This window comes from Thermobia domestica, chromosome 6, assembly GCF_964235325.1.
Source record: "Thermobia domestica chromosome 6, izTheDome1.hap1.1, whole genome shotgun sequence".
Classification (NCBI taxonomy): domain Eukaryota; kingdom Metazoa; phylum Arthropoda; class Insecta; order Zygentoma; family Lepismatidae; genus Thermobia; species Thermobia domestica.
In genome coordinates this window covers 80,554,912-80,571,293 of record NC_137459.1, presented here as the reverse complement: position 1 = coordinate 80,571,293, position 16,382 = coordinate 80,554,912, and the positions used below count along the sequence as shown (strand labels likewise).

General features: G+C 34.0%; 1 protein-coding gene across 5 annotated transcripts in view; it reads right to left on the bottom strand.

Moving 5' to 3' along the window:
- Nucleotides 1–16,382, bottom strand: part of LOC145688072 (cell adhesion molecule Dscam1-like) — a 1,774,182-nt gene that overhangs the window by 548,833 nt on the left and 1,208,967 nt on the right. For all 5 annotated transcript variants that reach the window (XR_014131839.1, XR_014131838.1, XM_081761792.1 and 2 more), the window contains exon 10: nt 1,714–1,845. Coding sequence is in view for 3 of the 5 variants with exons in the window: in XM_081761792.1 (XP_081617918.1) it covers nt 1,714–1,845 (132 nt within the window). In the remaining 2 variants the exon portion in view is untranslated. The remainder of the gene's footprint in view (nt 1–1,713; nt 1,846–16,382) is intronic.

Here is a 16,382-nt window from a genome sequence, read left to right as displayed (position 1 = left end):
AAATTGAAGAATATATTTTTTTATGAACAACATGTACTCAAGTAGTTGTCTTTATTTTATTTATATTTTTTTTGTTTTAAGAAAATAAATAGAAAATATAAATAGTCATGTTTGGCTTCTGTACACATGATTGTAAACAAATCACCCGAGCTCTCTCCTGGCTATGTGGATAATGTACACGCCTTCGGTATGGGAAACCCGGGTTCGATTCCAGGCGGGAACTCATGTGGCTCGGATTCCACGTTAAGCTGTAGCTCGACGTGTCATATAGCCTTGCTGATGAAAAGAATGATAAATACAATTATGACAAAATTGATTTGTTCTTGAGCAATAGATTTGGTGTGCTTAAAATGTAACGTTACTTCATGTTACGCACAATAAATTTCAAATGAGCTTTATCCCATGTATAAACGTCAACGTATGATTCCATCACGGTAATTCCTAATAACAAGTAGTCTCGCTAATGTGTGTCGTTACCTGCACGTAACACAGAATTGCCACTGAATGATGCATGAGAGAGAAGGAAGTTTCAGAAAAAAAATGTACGGCTGGTAAAAGACATGTACAAGGGAGCAGAGACTGAAGTGAGAGGTAGTGCCGGTATGACAAAAAGTTTTCCTTTAGAAGTTGGACAGCATCATGGATCAGCTCTCAATCCATGATAATGATGTGTTGGCGAATAAGGTAAAAACAAGAGCTCCATGGAGAATGCTGTTTGTAAATGATGTCGTTCTACCCGAAACATCCCAAGATAAGGCAGATACGAAACTAGAAGAAAGGAGAAGAGTGATGGAAGAGAGAGGCATTATGATAAGTAAAACAAATGTGGAATATTTGAAACTCGGCATAAAAGGTGAAATCTTTCCACGGCAACAAGGAGAAAGACCACTTTTTACCTCGAAATTTAAACATATTAGATCGTACCTCAACCAGGATGGCGAATTACATACCTGCATCCAACAGCGAATAAAATCTGGCTGGCCAAACTGGAGAAGAATGAGCAGAGTGCTGTGCTGGGCCCAGAAAAATAAGATGTAAGTCGCGGAGATTGAGATATTGAGATAGATGTTTAGTGTGACGACGAAGGATAAAATATGTAAGGAACGACTATATAAGAGGCACTGTTAAGGTAGGACCATTCCGTTAAAAAATCAAGAATGGATACTGAGATGGCTGGAACTTGTAGAACGAAGAACCGACGACTATGTTTTAAAGACAGTTGAAAAGAGGGAGGTAATATGTGAAAGTAAGATGGGAAGACCCAAAATGAGATGGAAGAACAAGATACAAGATTATTTTAGGGAGAATGGGATCAATAGCAATGAACCAAATTGGGAACGCTTAGGATAGAGGGAAGTGGAGGAAAATAATTATAGACAGGAACATCGACCCCATATAAATATTGAAAAAGTCGCAGACAAAGGCTATTATTATTGTTATACGTCATAGTGAAACACTTAAGAGAAATTAGAAATATATTTAAGTACTATTCGTCCCAAATATTTATTGAGACGAGAAAATATATAGGCTATGTTGACATATATATTTTAGTTTTCTCCCACTTTATTATGCAGCATTATGGTAGTACCTGAGTATTTTGTGTGTAACTGTATAGTAATGTTTTGTATTGTAAGAGTATATTGAGTACCTCATTTAAAAAAAAAAAAAACTCAGTTAAGAAGAAACAAAAATTGATTTAACTCTGATACTTACGTGTATTTTGGAAGAGGGTATCCCTGGGCGGCACACGGCAATTCGACACTGTCTTTCTGGCGAGCCTGAATTAAACTTCTGGAATCTGTAACTCGAGGTTGAACAGAACTTTGGGGATCAGAAACAATGACTCTGCAAGAGAAAAACAGATAATTACAAAACAAAATAATATTGAGGAAAAAAAAAGACAGTAGGATAACTGCTAATAATGTATTTAATACAATGTATTTAATGTATTGTATGTATTATGTAAGCATGTAATATGTATTTAATACGGAGATATATAAGTTTAAAGATATTTGTTTTAAAAAATCAATAAAACAAATAATAATTTATTTGGGAAGTTCAGAAACTAAGCAATCATATTTTTCCTAGCATTCATAGTTGAGAAATAAAAATCTACGATTAGTTCGAAACAGTTCGTTTTTGCATACGTATACAATGAACACTCTTTTTCATGCTTAGTAGGGAAGTCCACTAATTAATGTGGTTTCTTCATACGCATCGTGATGATACTAGATACGATCAATTACTCGTTAAAATAAGTATAAAAATAGTTGTTCTTACTTAGTTTTGTGCACTTCGTGATATAATTACTTAATGATTTTGCGCAAAAATTCTTTCGTCAGTGGCAGATCTGGAAGGTAAAAATGGGGGGTGCAGCCAGAACCCAGATTATGACACGTATATCATGAGTTTACAATAAACTTTCAAAAATATATACATACTAACTTAACCCTCTAGCGCGTAGCTTTGCATATATGCAAAGTTTACTTTGAATTTGTATTGCACCATGTAGGTTCTAATTCGGACATAGAAAAACAGCTTTGCGTATCAGCTAAGATGCCCTTTCACTAATGAAGTTCTGAATTTCCCACTAGATGTCATTGTAAGCCAGCGTTGGACTCTTTGTCTTACTTGCTGCACGCGGAGTTGTCATCTTTGAGCTTCTTTGCTCATTTAGGTGGACAGGTTTTGAACTGTTTATTTCTTCTGTGTTAGACAGAAGTGTAACGAATGCAAAAGTGCAAGTACGCTGACATTCGTCGCGTTTTGTTGGTTCTATCTGGTTTTAATGGACTTTGCAGATATCAACTCGCAACTTTGCATAGGCCCTATATGCAAACACCATAAAATATGCCATAGACCCCATTAATGTTTTTTTTAAACCCGTGTTTCCTACACCGAAACCACTCCAAATTAAAAAGAAAAACAGTCTGATCAGAAAAATGGTGCTTTAAAAGGTTACATTATTTTTGTCATCAGAAAAAGAAAAGCTGAAGAGGGAGCAACCAGAACTCAGACTATGATAGGCGTGTCATGAGTTTACAATGCACTTTCAAAAATATATAAATAATATCTTGAATTATTTTTGTCACTCAAAAAAGCGAGCTTAGATCCCCCTGCCCGTGGTAAATCTGCCACTATCTTTCTTGTAATTTCTTCTAATTGTCATTAATTTTAAGGTATACATTATGAAGAATACAACTTTAGAAAACGGCTAGGTGTACGTTAATTGTTAGATTCTTTTATTCGTAAACAGGAGGCAGAAGATCAAATCTCTCGTCGAATCGAATCGTTTTTATTTTTTAAAAGACATTTCGTCATTCCTACCAGCGAGTTTTGGGTTAGTATCCTTACTTATGAAGGTTCTATTTTATTTCTTTCCGAAATAACCATCCCACCTTCATTATTTCATTTTCAGTTTAAACTTCTTTCCTATGACTGGTATATCTAATTATATGCAATAAAACTCTCCGGACTACTGTAGTAGCTAGGATAGTCCTTAGTACGGTTGCCTTTGGTGCACGTAGTCTCGAGTCCGAGTACCGGTTGGAGCATTGAACTTATTACAATAGTTCGGATTTTAGCTTAAACTGTAGGTTTACGTCTCATATAGGCTTGTTGCTCAAACGTAAAACTAAACGTCAATAAAGAAAAAATATGTAATAAATAATAAACATTTATACCATGTATAGTGGTAGTCAAAAAGTTCCCGAACTTCTACTGTAGCACGTTATTACCACTATACAAGTACAAATTTAGTTAATTGCCTTCAAAATTGGCACCTTCAGAACACACACACACACACACACACTTGTTAGACCGCTCCTGCGATTGGTGGAAGCACCGACAAAAGGTATATTTTTGTTTCTTCGGAAGTAAAGACGCCGTGTTGGTTTTCATATCTTCTGCGTTGGCGAAACGGAAAAGACCCAATTTTAGCTTTGCGAAGAGATAAACATGCGATGGTGGTAAACTGTTTTTAAGGCTATCGAAGTCTCTGAAGCAGATTTTCCCCAATTTGCACATGAACTTGACGCTTGTACGTTGCTCGATCTGTTACATTGTGCCAACTGATCACCACACAGCCTTCCGTTCAGCTACTCGTACACTACCTGTTATGAACCTATTCACACTTGTCAATTTCATAATCAGACAACCAAAGGACTGTATTGTACACGAGACTGCATCACAATTGCCAACATTACAACAATATTACGTGAATTTTTTGAGTGCACCTCGTATATTTAGAGCTAATATTTACAGAGTTTAAAAACAAACATATGTGTAAGCAATATTAGAACTAATCTTAAGCTCAGGATGAATTAAGAAGAAAGAGCCATTACAAATTAAAGCTCTAAACACTTCAATTAGTGACATTCGGATACATGTAAAATCAAATACTATGAAGAGTTCTTGTTGTGAGTTTCAAACTCGGACGTTCCTGGTAATAAAGTGAAAATGCTCCGAGCTGAATAGTAAAGTAGCTCTATGCTCGATGGACAATAGAGAAATTTCCAAAACATTGCAGTTCATGCATGCATGAAATGAACACGCATTTGGTTAACATAGCACGGCACACTTTACCAGAGCTTGCATTTACCACATGTCATGTTCGATCAGCAGTAATGAGTACACGACTTAACTCTACTTCCTGTCATTTCTCACGTGGATAAATGGTGCCAAAATATATTATACATATTACAAACGCACTGAATTATCCTGGTAAAGAGAGAAAACACAATTACTGTATTCACGATTTTGTTTGGCAAATGTGACAATAGAAAATCCGTTATATCCAACAAGTAATCACACTCACAAATTGACAGGACAGCTTCGGAGAAGTGAATTCACACAAAGCTCCCAAACATTCATTTACAATTGACTTTGTGGTAGAGCATTTCTCCAGATGGAGGAATCTGTAATTCGCGTAGTAACTTAAAAGCAGTTAATTGAAATAATAAAGATAAAATACGCATTTCACATTAAAGGTTTAAATTTATCTACAATTTGAAATACAGGGACTTCTTAAAATTATTAAGTAGTTTCGAAAGTTTTTATGTTTTCTGATGCTTAGATAATGACGTTTTCTTTATTTTTTGAACGCTATTTGTCGGATCTCAACATGTACACAGTATATCTAATTGACCTCTTGTTCCATGTTCGATATAAATGCTCGTAAGTAATGCCGGCAATGACTTGCTGTCTTCTTCTCAATGCTTCGTTCTTTACTACAATAGACTCAATCCGCCTTATGCAGAGTCATTTTGGAGTATGATTAGCGTCATACTAAAGGTTTGACTACTGCAGGAAACATATTTTAGTCGAATTCTTTGGTATGTCACTAATCAGGCGTCGGAACGACTCTGCATAAGACCCAATGTGTTTTGATTTTCTCAACAGAAAACATACACGAGGTGAAACTTAAGAGCGAATGTCAAAAAAAAAAAAAAAAAACTACGACGAAAAATCCAGAGATCAAAAAGAACGCGCATGCGTAAGACTGCTTCACTGGAAAGATGTATCACTTTGCTGGAAGATGAAGTTAGTCTGAAGGTCATAAAATATGTACTGAAACAATCAATTTCATGAAAATTATGGCAATCATTAAGTATTAAACGTTGTAAAAAGTTATCATGGTAATGTTGAAAATGTTCTGAAAGTAGATGTGCTTTGCCCAACAAACAATGTAAATACCAAGATCTGTTGAATTATACTAAAATAATAAGAATATGCAAAGCATTTACTGGAGTTACAGGAAACAAAATAATATTATCGCATTTGCTTATTCAAAACTGTTTGTTGATTTAAAAATATGTTTTATTATTGTCAGAACTGGATGGGGTAATGAACGCGAATGGAAAAGCTCTATTACTTGCTTAATAGTATAAATAATCAATTAGTCAATGTTTAATGGAACGTTTATGTTGTCAAAATACCTATTAAAATTAGCTTTTGTTTCTTTGTTGAAGTTCAGCGCCTATTTTCAGCAGCAAGGTTATATAATGCATAAACCTACAGTTTAAGGTGGAATCCTAACCATTATTGTTAACTTTTGCAGTAACGTTCAAGTCTAACAATCACAATAAATATTTTGAAATGTAATGAAGTTGCAGATAATTTAGATGCAGGAGATGTAATTGAGATTGCTTGACCAGTAACTGTTGACAGAAATTCAATTAGATTGTGTATTTTCCGTGCTAAATAAAGTGCTATTTGTGTTGCAAAAACTAAACCTCGTCATCCCGACTATCGATTAGGAAAGAAAAAGAACATGCTTTATTTTTTAGAAAAACAAAGTAATAAGACTCATTTATGTTTACTTGAAGACAAATTGGGCTCACTTACTTTATACCAAATGATTTTTAAGGATATAATCTATTTTAGCTATCCTGCTTGAAACTAAGACGACTACTATAATCATACAATTATCTTTTCAGTGGTACCTACCTGATCATTCCCAAACTGTTTCGATCAGGAAGATCAGATTAGAAGACATTAAAAAAAAAAAAAAAAAACACACATCATTGTACTCTATAGTGTAGGTTGAATATATAATAATCCATAAATTTTGATACCTGTTTAGGCAGCACATTCTGACATGTTTATTCGTATAAACTCACGCTAAGTCGTTGCTATCTTTACTGTGTTGCATACATCAACACTATTTCTCGAAATTTAATGATAATACATATTCAATCATTCCGTTTAGAAGTTTCCAAGACCTTGAAACTTTCATACTAAATTAATTTTCTGATACGCACGTACATGTTTCACTGTGTTACAATCCGCATTACACAATTTTCAATGAAGAGCAACTCTTTAAAATTAACTCCATTTTACAGTATTACACATTTATCTTCTTATTTTTCCATAATAGGGAGACTAACTATTGTATATTCCTAACTATTAACTAATTATTATGCTGGCTATGCAACTCTAGTTGAGAGGGCCACATAAGACATCAGTTCGATTCCCGCTGAGAAGATCATGTGGTTCGGACCTCACTTTAAGCTGTAGGCCCACGTCTCACATAGCTACGGCACTGGACGGAGTATAAACTCCAAATCTAGTCGAGATGCATGTTGACACATTAGTAAATCTTCACTTCTAATGCTAAGGATCTTTGACTCCACTTATTACTTGTGAGTGTTATAAACAATATTATAATGTTGATTTTTTCGTGTTGTTCTGTTTGTGCAATTCTACTCAATACCTGTGTTGCAATCTTCCATCAACATTCAATCGATTTTATCATACGTATCATTGAGACTACAAGACGCCGGATTCACAACATTATCGATCTAATAGAACACTTTAAGAATCACACATTACTTTGCATCAGAATTTGAATAGTGTTTTGCCTATTTAGAAAACACACATAACATTTTTTACATCAGTGAGAATCAAACATCTAGGAAAAATGGAATACGCTTCAAAATTATGTCATACAACGCATATGTACACTAAAAATCTTCATTTTAATGGCTTTGTATTATGAAATGAAACTTATTTTCTTAAAAATAATACATTTCACCATACAAATAAATCCTAACTAAGCAATTATAATTATCTGGAGTATAAAATATTAAATATTGTTTTCAGTATGCAAAATGCGTTGAAGAAATCTTCTTCGCTATATTTTAACACAAAATAAAAAAAAAAATCACCTATACTGTAATTCATTTTCGCACAATATACATACACAAGCCTGTTTTGTTATGTTCTCTGTGATAGAAACGGCTGTAGCTGTACATAAAAGAACAATGGACAACAAACATGTTTATTGCAAGAGGGTGTAGCAACTGGCCAATTCACCGGCCGCTTGACTTCATTGCGTCTGATTTCCGCTGTTAACATGCATGTTCTGCACTCTCCCAAATCGATGTTCGACCTCGCTTTGACTGCAGAGAAATGGGGCTTGATTGAGTTAACCCGCGAGTAATGCCATTATCCCACTAATATAATATTAAGCAGAACCAAGTCCTAACGGCGACGATAATTCTGATCACACGTACGAAGCTCTCGTTATGTTGAATTAGATAACTGTATGCCAGCATTATGCAAATAGATAGCATATATTGAAGATAATCTCGCTCATTTTTTAAGCGCTATTGGTTACTTAAGTAAAAAAAAATATATATATTTAAAAAAATATTTACATCATGAGAAATATTTGTATACAAAATTTGTAATTCCACTTTTCAGTTTTTGTACTTCATAAAACAATGCAATCTGATGATAAAACCATAAAATAGCATAGTAAAAATTGTTATTAACTATTTTGATTGAAGCTAGCGTGTTACAAAATGATAACTGTAAATCAGCTTTACGGAGATAAATTTTTGTAACCTAGAAAACGTTATAACATAAATAAATGGAGTAACACTTTTCTTTCATTAGACTTAGTTGCTTGGCTAGATAACAGTTATACTCTATTTGTGTTGCTCTCTTTCTGCATTCTTGAGTAAATGGTAATATTTTCATAAACATAATATTACAATACAACATGTTTAACACTATCTATTCCCAGAAAATGATAATTGTCCAATCCATTAGAAAGTTTATAAACACAATTAAAATAAGATATCAATAAAGAAATGTATCAACAAAAGTGTTCCTTTAATTTAAAAAAAAGCAGTATGTAGCACATTAAGAAAATAAGAAATCAGTACTCCAACGAAAAAAAATGTACATATAAATTTAAGTTATACACAACAATATTGCTCTTCATATTATTTTCTTTATATTAAATTGAAATAACAATATAGTAAAAACACATTATTATTCTCATTTTAGGACATTATTTAACCGGATTGTGACAGGTATCTGGTTTAAGTCTATAGTGCAAAAAAAAAAAAAAAAAAAAAAAAATCAAAGTAATAATTTGGATAATGTTTTCAATTGTCCAAGCTTTGCTTTTAGTTAAAAAAAAAAACTTGTATTATTAACAAATTTACAATAAATGATGTTTTTATTAGTGAATAGTTTAAATACAATTTAATAATTTGAATTTCATAATGCATATACGTCTAAGAATCAAAATTCCGTGTAACGGATCCAGTTGCTAATCAAGGTAATGAGTATTGAATTTATATAATTAAGTGTTGCACAAAAGGATATATCTTAGTATAGATTTAATACAATTACTTTTCAGATAACTAAACAAAAATAGAAAATAGAAAAATAGAAAATATGAGCAAATTAATATCAACCAATGATTACCATAGATTACAGCAAATAATAATAATAATAATAATAATAATAATAATAATAATAATAATAATAATAATTTGCTGGTAACATTTAAATCTCTTACTAAATACAGGATTACTAGATTATTTTATGACATGCCGGTCGCTGCGCGTATTGGCTTTTTTTTTTAATGTTGTAACATTAGTGTATGCCAATATTTTCTAACAATACAAATAATAACAATAATGAAGATAAGAAATACCGTAAAAACATATATTGACATGCAAAAAAAATGAAATGACATCTTTGAGTTTTACGTCCCACGATTATGCCGGTTAGACTAAAGGAGACGGTGAATATGAGAAATGAATGAAATGGTGGAATGAAGAAAGTGGGAGGAAACGGGAGAACCCCGAGAAAACCCACGCACACGGTGTTTGTCCACCACAAATTTCACTTGGCGGGGGCTGGGATCGAACCCGGGACCCCAAGCACCAGAGGTGAACGCTCTACCACTGAGCCACCGCGGCCCATATTGACATGCAATTTGCGTTATTTTAAGTTTATAGTGATCTACACACACTTAAAGGGCAAATGATTAAATAACCAGAGAAAACTTGAAATAATCCGGCTTAAATAGCGCTAAAATGCTTGACTACCTTCCTCTATGAATCCTGAAATGAATAATGAAGTAGAAAAGTAATACATAAGAGTATCATTCAAAATAAATAAATAAATAAATAAATATGTTCTATTCATATCACAAAAAAATAGGTTAGAGAATTTCCTCTACACATACTTGTTCTCATGTGTTTTTAATACAATAGTGGAATATTGTATTGTAAGGACTTTACAAACCCAAGCATTATATTTTTTATATGTATTATTTGGACAAAATGCCATAGATGTCTCTTCTTATAACCAAGTAAAACTGGGTGTCAATTTTCTTTTAAATCATAAACAATCTGATTTATTTGCCAGAAGATTGACAAGATAAATAATCTTAGATTTTTAGCAGTGTTGTTAAAATGTTATAGATTTTATTTCCGAAATTTTAAATATAGTGTTTTTTTTTTTTCGATGTTAATCACTGATTAACGTAAAATAATTTGTAGTATATTTGTATCCAATTATTTTGCATTGGAACTGCTGCAAAGAATGTGTAATGTCTGAGATCCAGGCATACTTTAAAACAAAACAAAGGAATTTCTTGCTGCAAAACCAAGAAATTGTCGAGAATTCGCTCTCAGACATTATTGCAACAAACAGTAGTCTGCATTAAGTTTGTTCCACATGTGTAGTCCCTTTGGATGAGTTGTCACCTGGAAAATGGTTAGTTGTGAAGCAAGGGAGTCGCATAGGAGACGAATTTTAATTTTAGATCTCTCAGCTGCAAAACAAAGTTTCCCAAGTAATAAAGGATTTGCGTTGAGAAGCGTCAGAAACTGTGCGCGGAGGCTGCGTCCAATAACGGCAAACGCGTCTCTTGGCGGTGCCTCCCAGCATGTGGCTTTCACATGATGCGTATCACTGGTCGAGTAACGAGTGGAAAATTAATTTCCGGGTTTCTATCTCAAGCCCAAACCACGCGACAATGTAACAAGCGCACCAACCTTCGCTTTTGTGGAATCATTCTTAAAAAAAAAAGTACTACTATGAGGAAGATAAGATTTGCTGTATGAGTAACAGGAAGGGTAGATGGGATTACGTGAAAACCACTTACACGCCTCTGTCACATATATTTCCGCACAAGAGCCACAATAAGCAATAATTATTACACAAATTCCTCTGGAGGTGAAAACTTGGAATTTTGAAGAACAAAAATCTAATTTAAACGAAAAAAAAAGAGGAACGTGACCTAAAATTATTTTGCTGATCCTAACAAAGGAATGAAGTTCTTTAATTGCCAATGCTGGACTTTTTTAAAATAATAGCAGAACCATAAACGTATTGAAGCCACAGCTTTTAAAGTGAGGAAGAAAACAGAAAAATATAAATACTAAAATTCCACTTTATTTTTTAATGTTAAAAATTGTCGATATTAAACAATTGTGAATTAATTAGCCTTATTTTGTTAATAACGAGAAACAGAGGCTTAAAAGCATTACTTAAGGGTGATGCATACCTATGCCATCTTTGCTTTTTAACGGATTTTATTGACAACGGAAAATATTTCTTCATTTTCTTCTTCCTCCTCATCTTCTTCTTCTTCCTCTAATTCTTCTTCTTCTTCTTCTTCTTCTTATTGTTATTATTATTATTATTATTATTATTATTATTATTATTATTATTATTATTATTATTATTATCCTTTAAATAAACGAAGAATTTAACTTTTCCTCATTTTACTGTTTTCATTTTCAGATCTATTTAAATGTATATTTCTTGTGAGCATTAATTGTATACATGTATATACGAGAATAAGTCGATAAGTATCTGCAATCAATTTTTATTATTTATTACCACAAGAGACAATATTTTTATTTATATCATTTTCCAACATAGCCACCCTTCTTTTCAATGCACCTGGTCCACCGCTGCACAAGGTTTCGGATATCCACTGAAAAAAAAAAAATTGCTTTTGAGTGAACCGAGCAAGCCACAAATGAACCGCTTTGCTCACTGTTGATCGGAGCTGAATCAACGGCCTCTGAGAGCATATTTAAGTGGACAAAATAGGCGTTAATCCAACTGGGCGAGATCGAGTCTCTTAGCAGGATGTTCCAACACCTCAAAACGCAGCGTCTGAAGAGTTTAAGCGGTGTGGGCGGTGGTATGTGGACGCGCACTGTCATGCAACACAAGAACACCTTCCGATTATCGACCTCTGCGTTTATTACGAAATACATACTTCAACTTGCTTACCGGCATATCACTGTACTTTTAATGTTTCTTGTTGACTCCTTTTCCTGACAACGTTCCACGATTGGCCCTTGCGAGTCCCAAAACACTGGGAGCATCACTTTTTCTCCAGAAGGTTGGCTCTTTAATGTCTTCTTGACAGGAGATCAGGTTTGCTTCCATTCCATGCTCTCGCGTTTGCTCTTGGTTCAAAGTGATGCATCCACGTTTCATCTCCAGTGATTATTCGCCTGAGAAATGCTTTGCCTGGTGCTCTTCGTCGAACCCATCTCACACAAACTTTGTGAAAGTTGAGCCTGTTATGCATTAAGCAACAAATGTAAACATAAACTCTTCTTCGGGCTGCTTGTTAACATTCAGTTTCTGTTCTGTTAGAAAACACCAACAAACCGTAAAGTTACTGCTTTTTAAGTAAATCAATGCAAGTAGTACCTACCAAAGCATGAAAATATCTGATATCTTTGTTTTACAGGAGTATTTCAACTTCGTAAGCGAAGCGTTAAAATCGACCTGTGATTGCAATGACTGACATCAGCATCCCTCTTTCCAAATCATTAATAGTATATTCAAAATTCTTCTAAAGAAAGGTAATTAGATATACCCATTAGCCCAATAAGCAAAAGTAAATCTCCCACTTATATATTCTTTGGGAGGAAACTTTTATAATGAATGGGAGTCGAACGGCGTCTCCAGTATTGAAGCATGAGTGCTTGAGGGCAAGTTCACGCTTCTCTTTTGGTGCCAGAAAACATACCGGTACCGCAAGGTACTGAATCCCACGGTATGAACACTAACTGATGGAGTCCAACCAATTTCTGGGAAGTCTTGGAAAGTAATGGAAGATCACAATGTCTTCCTCATATTCACACCCCAGTCTACCTCATATTCACCTGATATACCACATGCACTACTGAACCGAATGACCACTCATTTGGGAGTCGGCGAACGTTTCCTCTTTCCGTATGATGTTATATCTGGTAGGCATGTCTAGTCTTCGCCAAGGAAGGCGTTTACTGTATCCCGATCTCATACGAAGTTACGAGCGTTACCACTTGAGCATGTAAGAAATGTCTAATTGTCAGGTGAGTGATTGAATTTTAAGTAGTAGATTTTTCAGATGTTCGTTTTCAGGCGATAGATCAGATTTTTTTTTTTTTTTTTTCGGAGAAGTCCAAGATTCTTTGGGTAAGGGGCCTCCAATACTACAAGCAAGAACGTCTATGCAGCCGAAAAGACAATGAGTAATTGTAAAATATTTTCAGTTATATTCTAATAAAAATATGCTAAAACTTGATGGTTTTTATGATAGAAATAGTACATATGAAGTGTAAGATTGGATTTTCATGCTACATCAATCATTTCCTTGTTAAACGAGTATAGTTCTTGTTGAGAAAATGTACAAATGAATATTGAATTAGGAAGTTCTTTTGTGGGTCTTGACCCGGTGGACCCCGTGGATGTGCCTCTGTTTGCTTCACATTCCCAGTTTATCCATATTTTAACTTGAAAATGCAGCACTAATAGTATTGTTACGCGATTCTATTTCTTATGTCAATCATACGTAAGAAAAGCTCACTATTGACTACAGATGTTTTTAAATGGATAATGTTACAGATTACAAAGCAGTACGGGATAGCTCTTCTCCTGAAATAAAACTCACCTCGAAAAAAAAAGACGAGAGAAAACAGACACATTTCACTTCTACTACAAAACCTTTAACATAAATCCTATCATTTACTTACTTTGCTGGTAAAGCTTATTACAAGGAATGGTTTGTAACTACCTATTTAAAAGTTTCAATTGGAAGAGTGAAATATTTTGAGTTTTATGCAGGATATACATTGATGTGATGGTTAACAACAAGGTAATGTCAGCACTGAACACGTTTTAATTTCCCTCTATTACATAAAGAGCAAAGATGATGCCAGAGAATCTCCAATTTTAGCATGCATACGTCTGGAAAGCGAACATAAAAGAGTATGTGGGAACTCTTTTAACGTACAGGACTGGCATGAATGGTCGATAAAAGGGTTTGTTGGGTAAAACTTCCTTTCATCTAAATTAAAATTATGCAGACTACGTAAACTAATCAAAGAGCTTAAAAGATAAAGACTTGTCCACACCCAAACCAAATGTATTTACACTCATAATTTTCATTTTCTACTCTCTTTTAAAACATTATTGAACGAAGCTTAAATTGGTAATAGCACCATCCGAGTAATGTTTCGGAAAATCTGACAGATGAAAAAAAAAAAACATATAATTGATGGCTGTAAATTATCTAAAACATAAAACAGTTTTCTTTAGAGATATTTATTTTTAACACGTTACCGCACTTATTTTAAACATTGGGCTTACTTTAATAAATATGTTTTGTATGGTAGAACTGAGTGCCAAATGGAGTTAAAACACTTTCGTTTTGCCTATATTCCAATTTAATGCAAAATCAGTTCTCTAATTCAATTCTTTTTTTTTAAATTAATTAATAATTCATGAATTCCACACACACACACACATACACAGACACAGACAAAAAAAAATCTAAGATCTAAACACATGGCAATTTTTGAGCCCATTGACATTTCTATACATATTAATAATGCATGTTGTTTGTTGTATTTCTGATTGAGACTCTGAAGAAATATTGAATTCTGTGGCAAATATGTATATTACATAAAAACTATAAAATAAGTGAGTTTCATTTCATAGTGAATTTTTACTGCATTATTTACTTTCACGCAATTTTCCTAACGCATTATTCTGCTTACCCAGGAAAGCGACGGTTCCACAGCTTTCATAGACCTACATCCTAGAATTCTTCGCTTAATCTTTCAATGGGGCCGCGGCGGCTCAGCGGTAGAGCGCTCACCTCTGGTGCATAGGATTATTGGTTCGATCTCAGCTCGCGCCAAGTGAGCTTAGTGGTAGACAAACACCGTGTGCATGGGTTTTCTCGGGGTTCTCCCGTTTCTCCCAGTTTCTCCCGTTTCCACCCTTTCATTCATTTCTCATCATCCCCGTCTCTTTTAGCCTAGCCAGCATAATCTTGGGACGTAAAATTTAAAGATTTCATTTCATTTCATTTCTCTTATCTCTTCATGCCGGAAACCCAAGGTCGAACTTGCTATTTAAATGTCTACCCTATAGGTGAAGTAACGAACACGCACTCGCTAAGTGCAGAGCCTTAAAAAGAGGGATTGCTATGTGATCAATAGAGTATTCTTTAGAAATTAAACAGAAGCATCAAAAGTGTTTCTAGCACGACATTATTTAAACACCACCAGTAGGGTAGGTAATTGTGATTTACGTGCCAGCTCAAAGGATTAATTTCTTATTAGCAGGTGGACAAAATTATGCTAAAGTTTTATACGTAACATCAATTTATAAACATATTTATGAGGCTATGCACACACATCTAAGACTGAATTCCATTGTTGGTTGTAATCTTACAAATCACATTGACATCACATTTAAAACGTGTTCAATTATAACTTGTTAAGAATAAAAACGACTCGAGTGAAACATTTAAATGAGAGATAAATGCATTTAATTTAATGTAACTTAATGGTGGATTTACGATGAATTCAGTAAAACATCACTTATGCCAATTCCCTGAATCGAGCAGAGCCTATGTTAGTTTGTGGATGGAAACATCGTGTCTGTTTTTTTTTTTTTTTTTTTTCAGGATTCTCCCGTTTCCTTTCTACTAGGGGGCAAAGGCATGGGACGTTATGGAGATTTTCCAATTCACTTGTTGCCTGCATGGCACACTTACTGCAGTAAATATTTAATAGGACATAAAATATACAAATAAATTAAAAAAATAATCATTAATGTTGTACGATATATTAATAAGGTAGGCTACATCATACGAGTGTTTGCTTACGCACATTAATCCTTTTGCTCGCATTATTTTCATCCTCTCTAGTCTATGCTCTGCACTTTTTTTTTGGCAGAAATAATAATTGAACACATTATTCTTTAATTTTGACGTAAAGTAAGATCGCGGGGTAGCCAAGAAACACGAATTACATGAATTAAAAAAAAAAAAAAAGTTTGTGCGGATGTTGTCCGACATGCGAGCACAAGTTCATATTTAGGCTTTCGGGGCTGCTGCTACGGTCGATGGGAAAGGTCTAATGTTATGGTGCTATAATAAAAAAAAAATAGCACATTTTATAAGAAATATTTAAGGACCACATGTAAAGACGAAATGAGTCTTTCGTAGGAAGAAAATACTATTTTGTGGGACTTTGAATAACGAGCTGACAAAAAGACTCAAAAATTCTTCGTGCGGAGTGTTGTACTGTATGGGTTAGAAACATGGG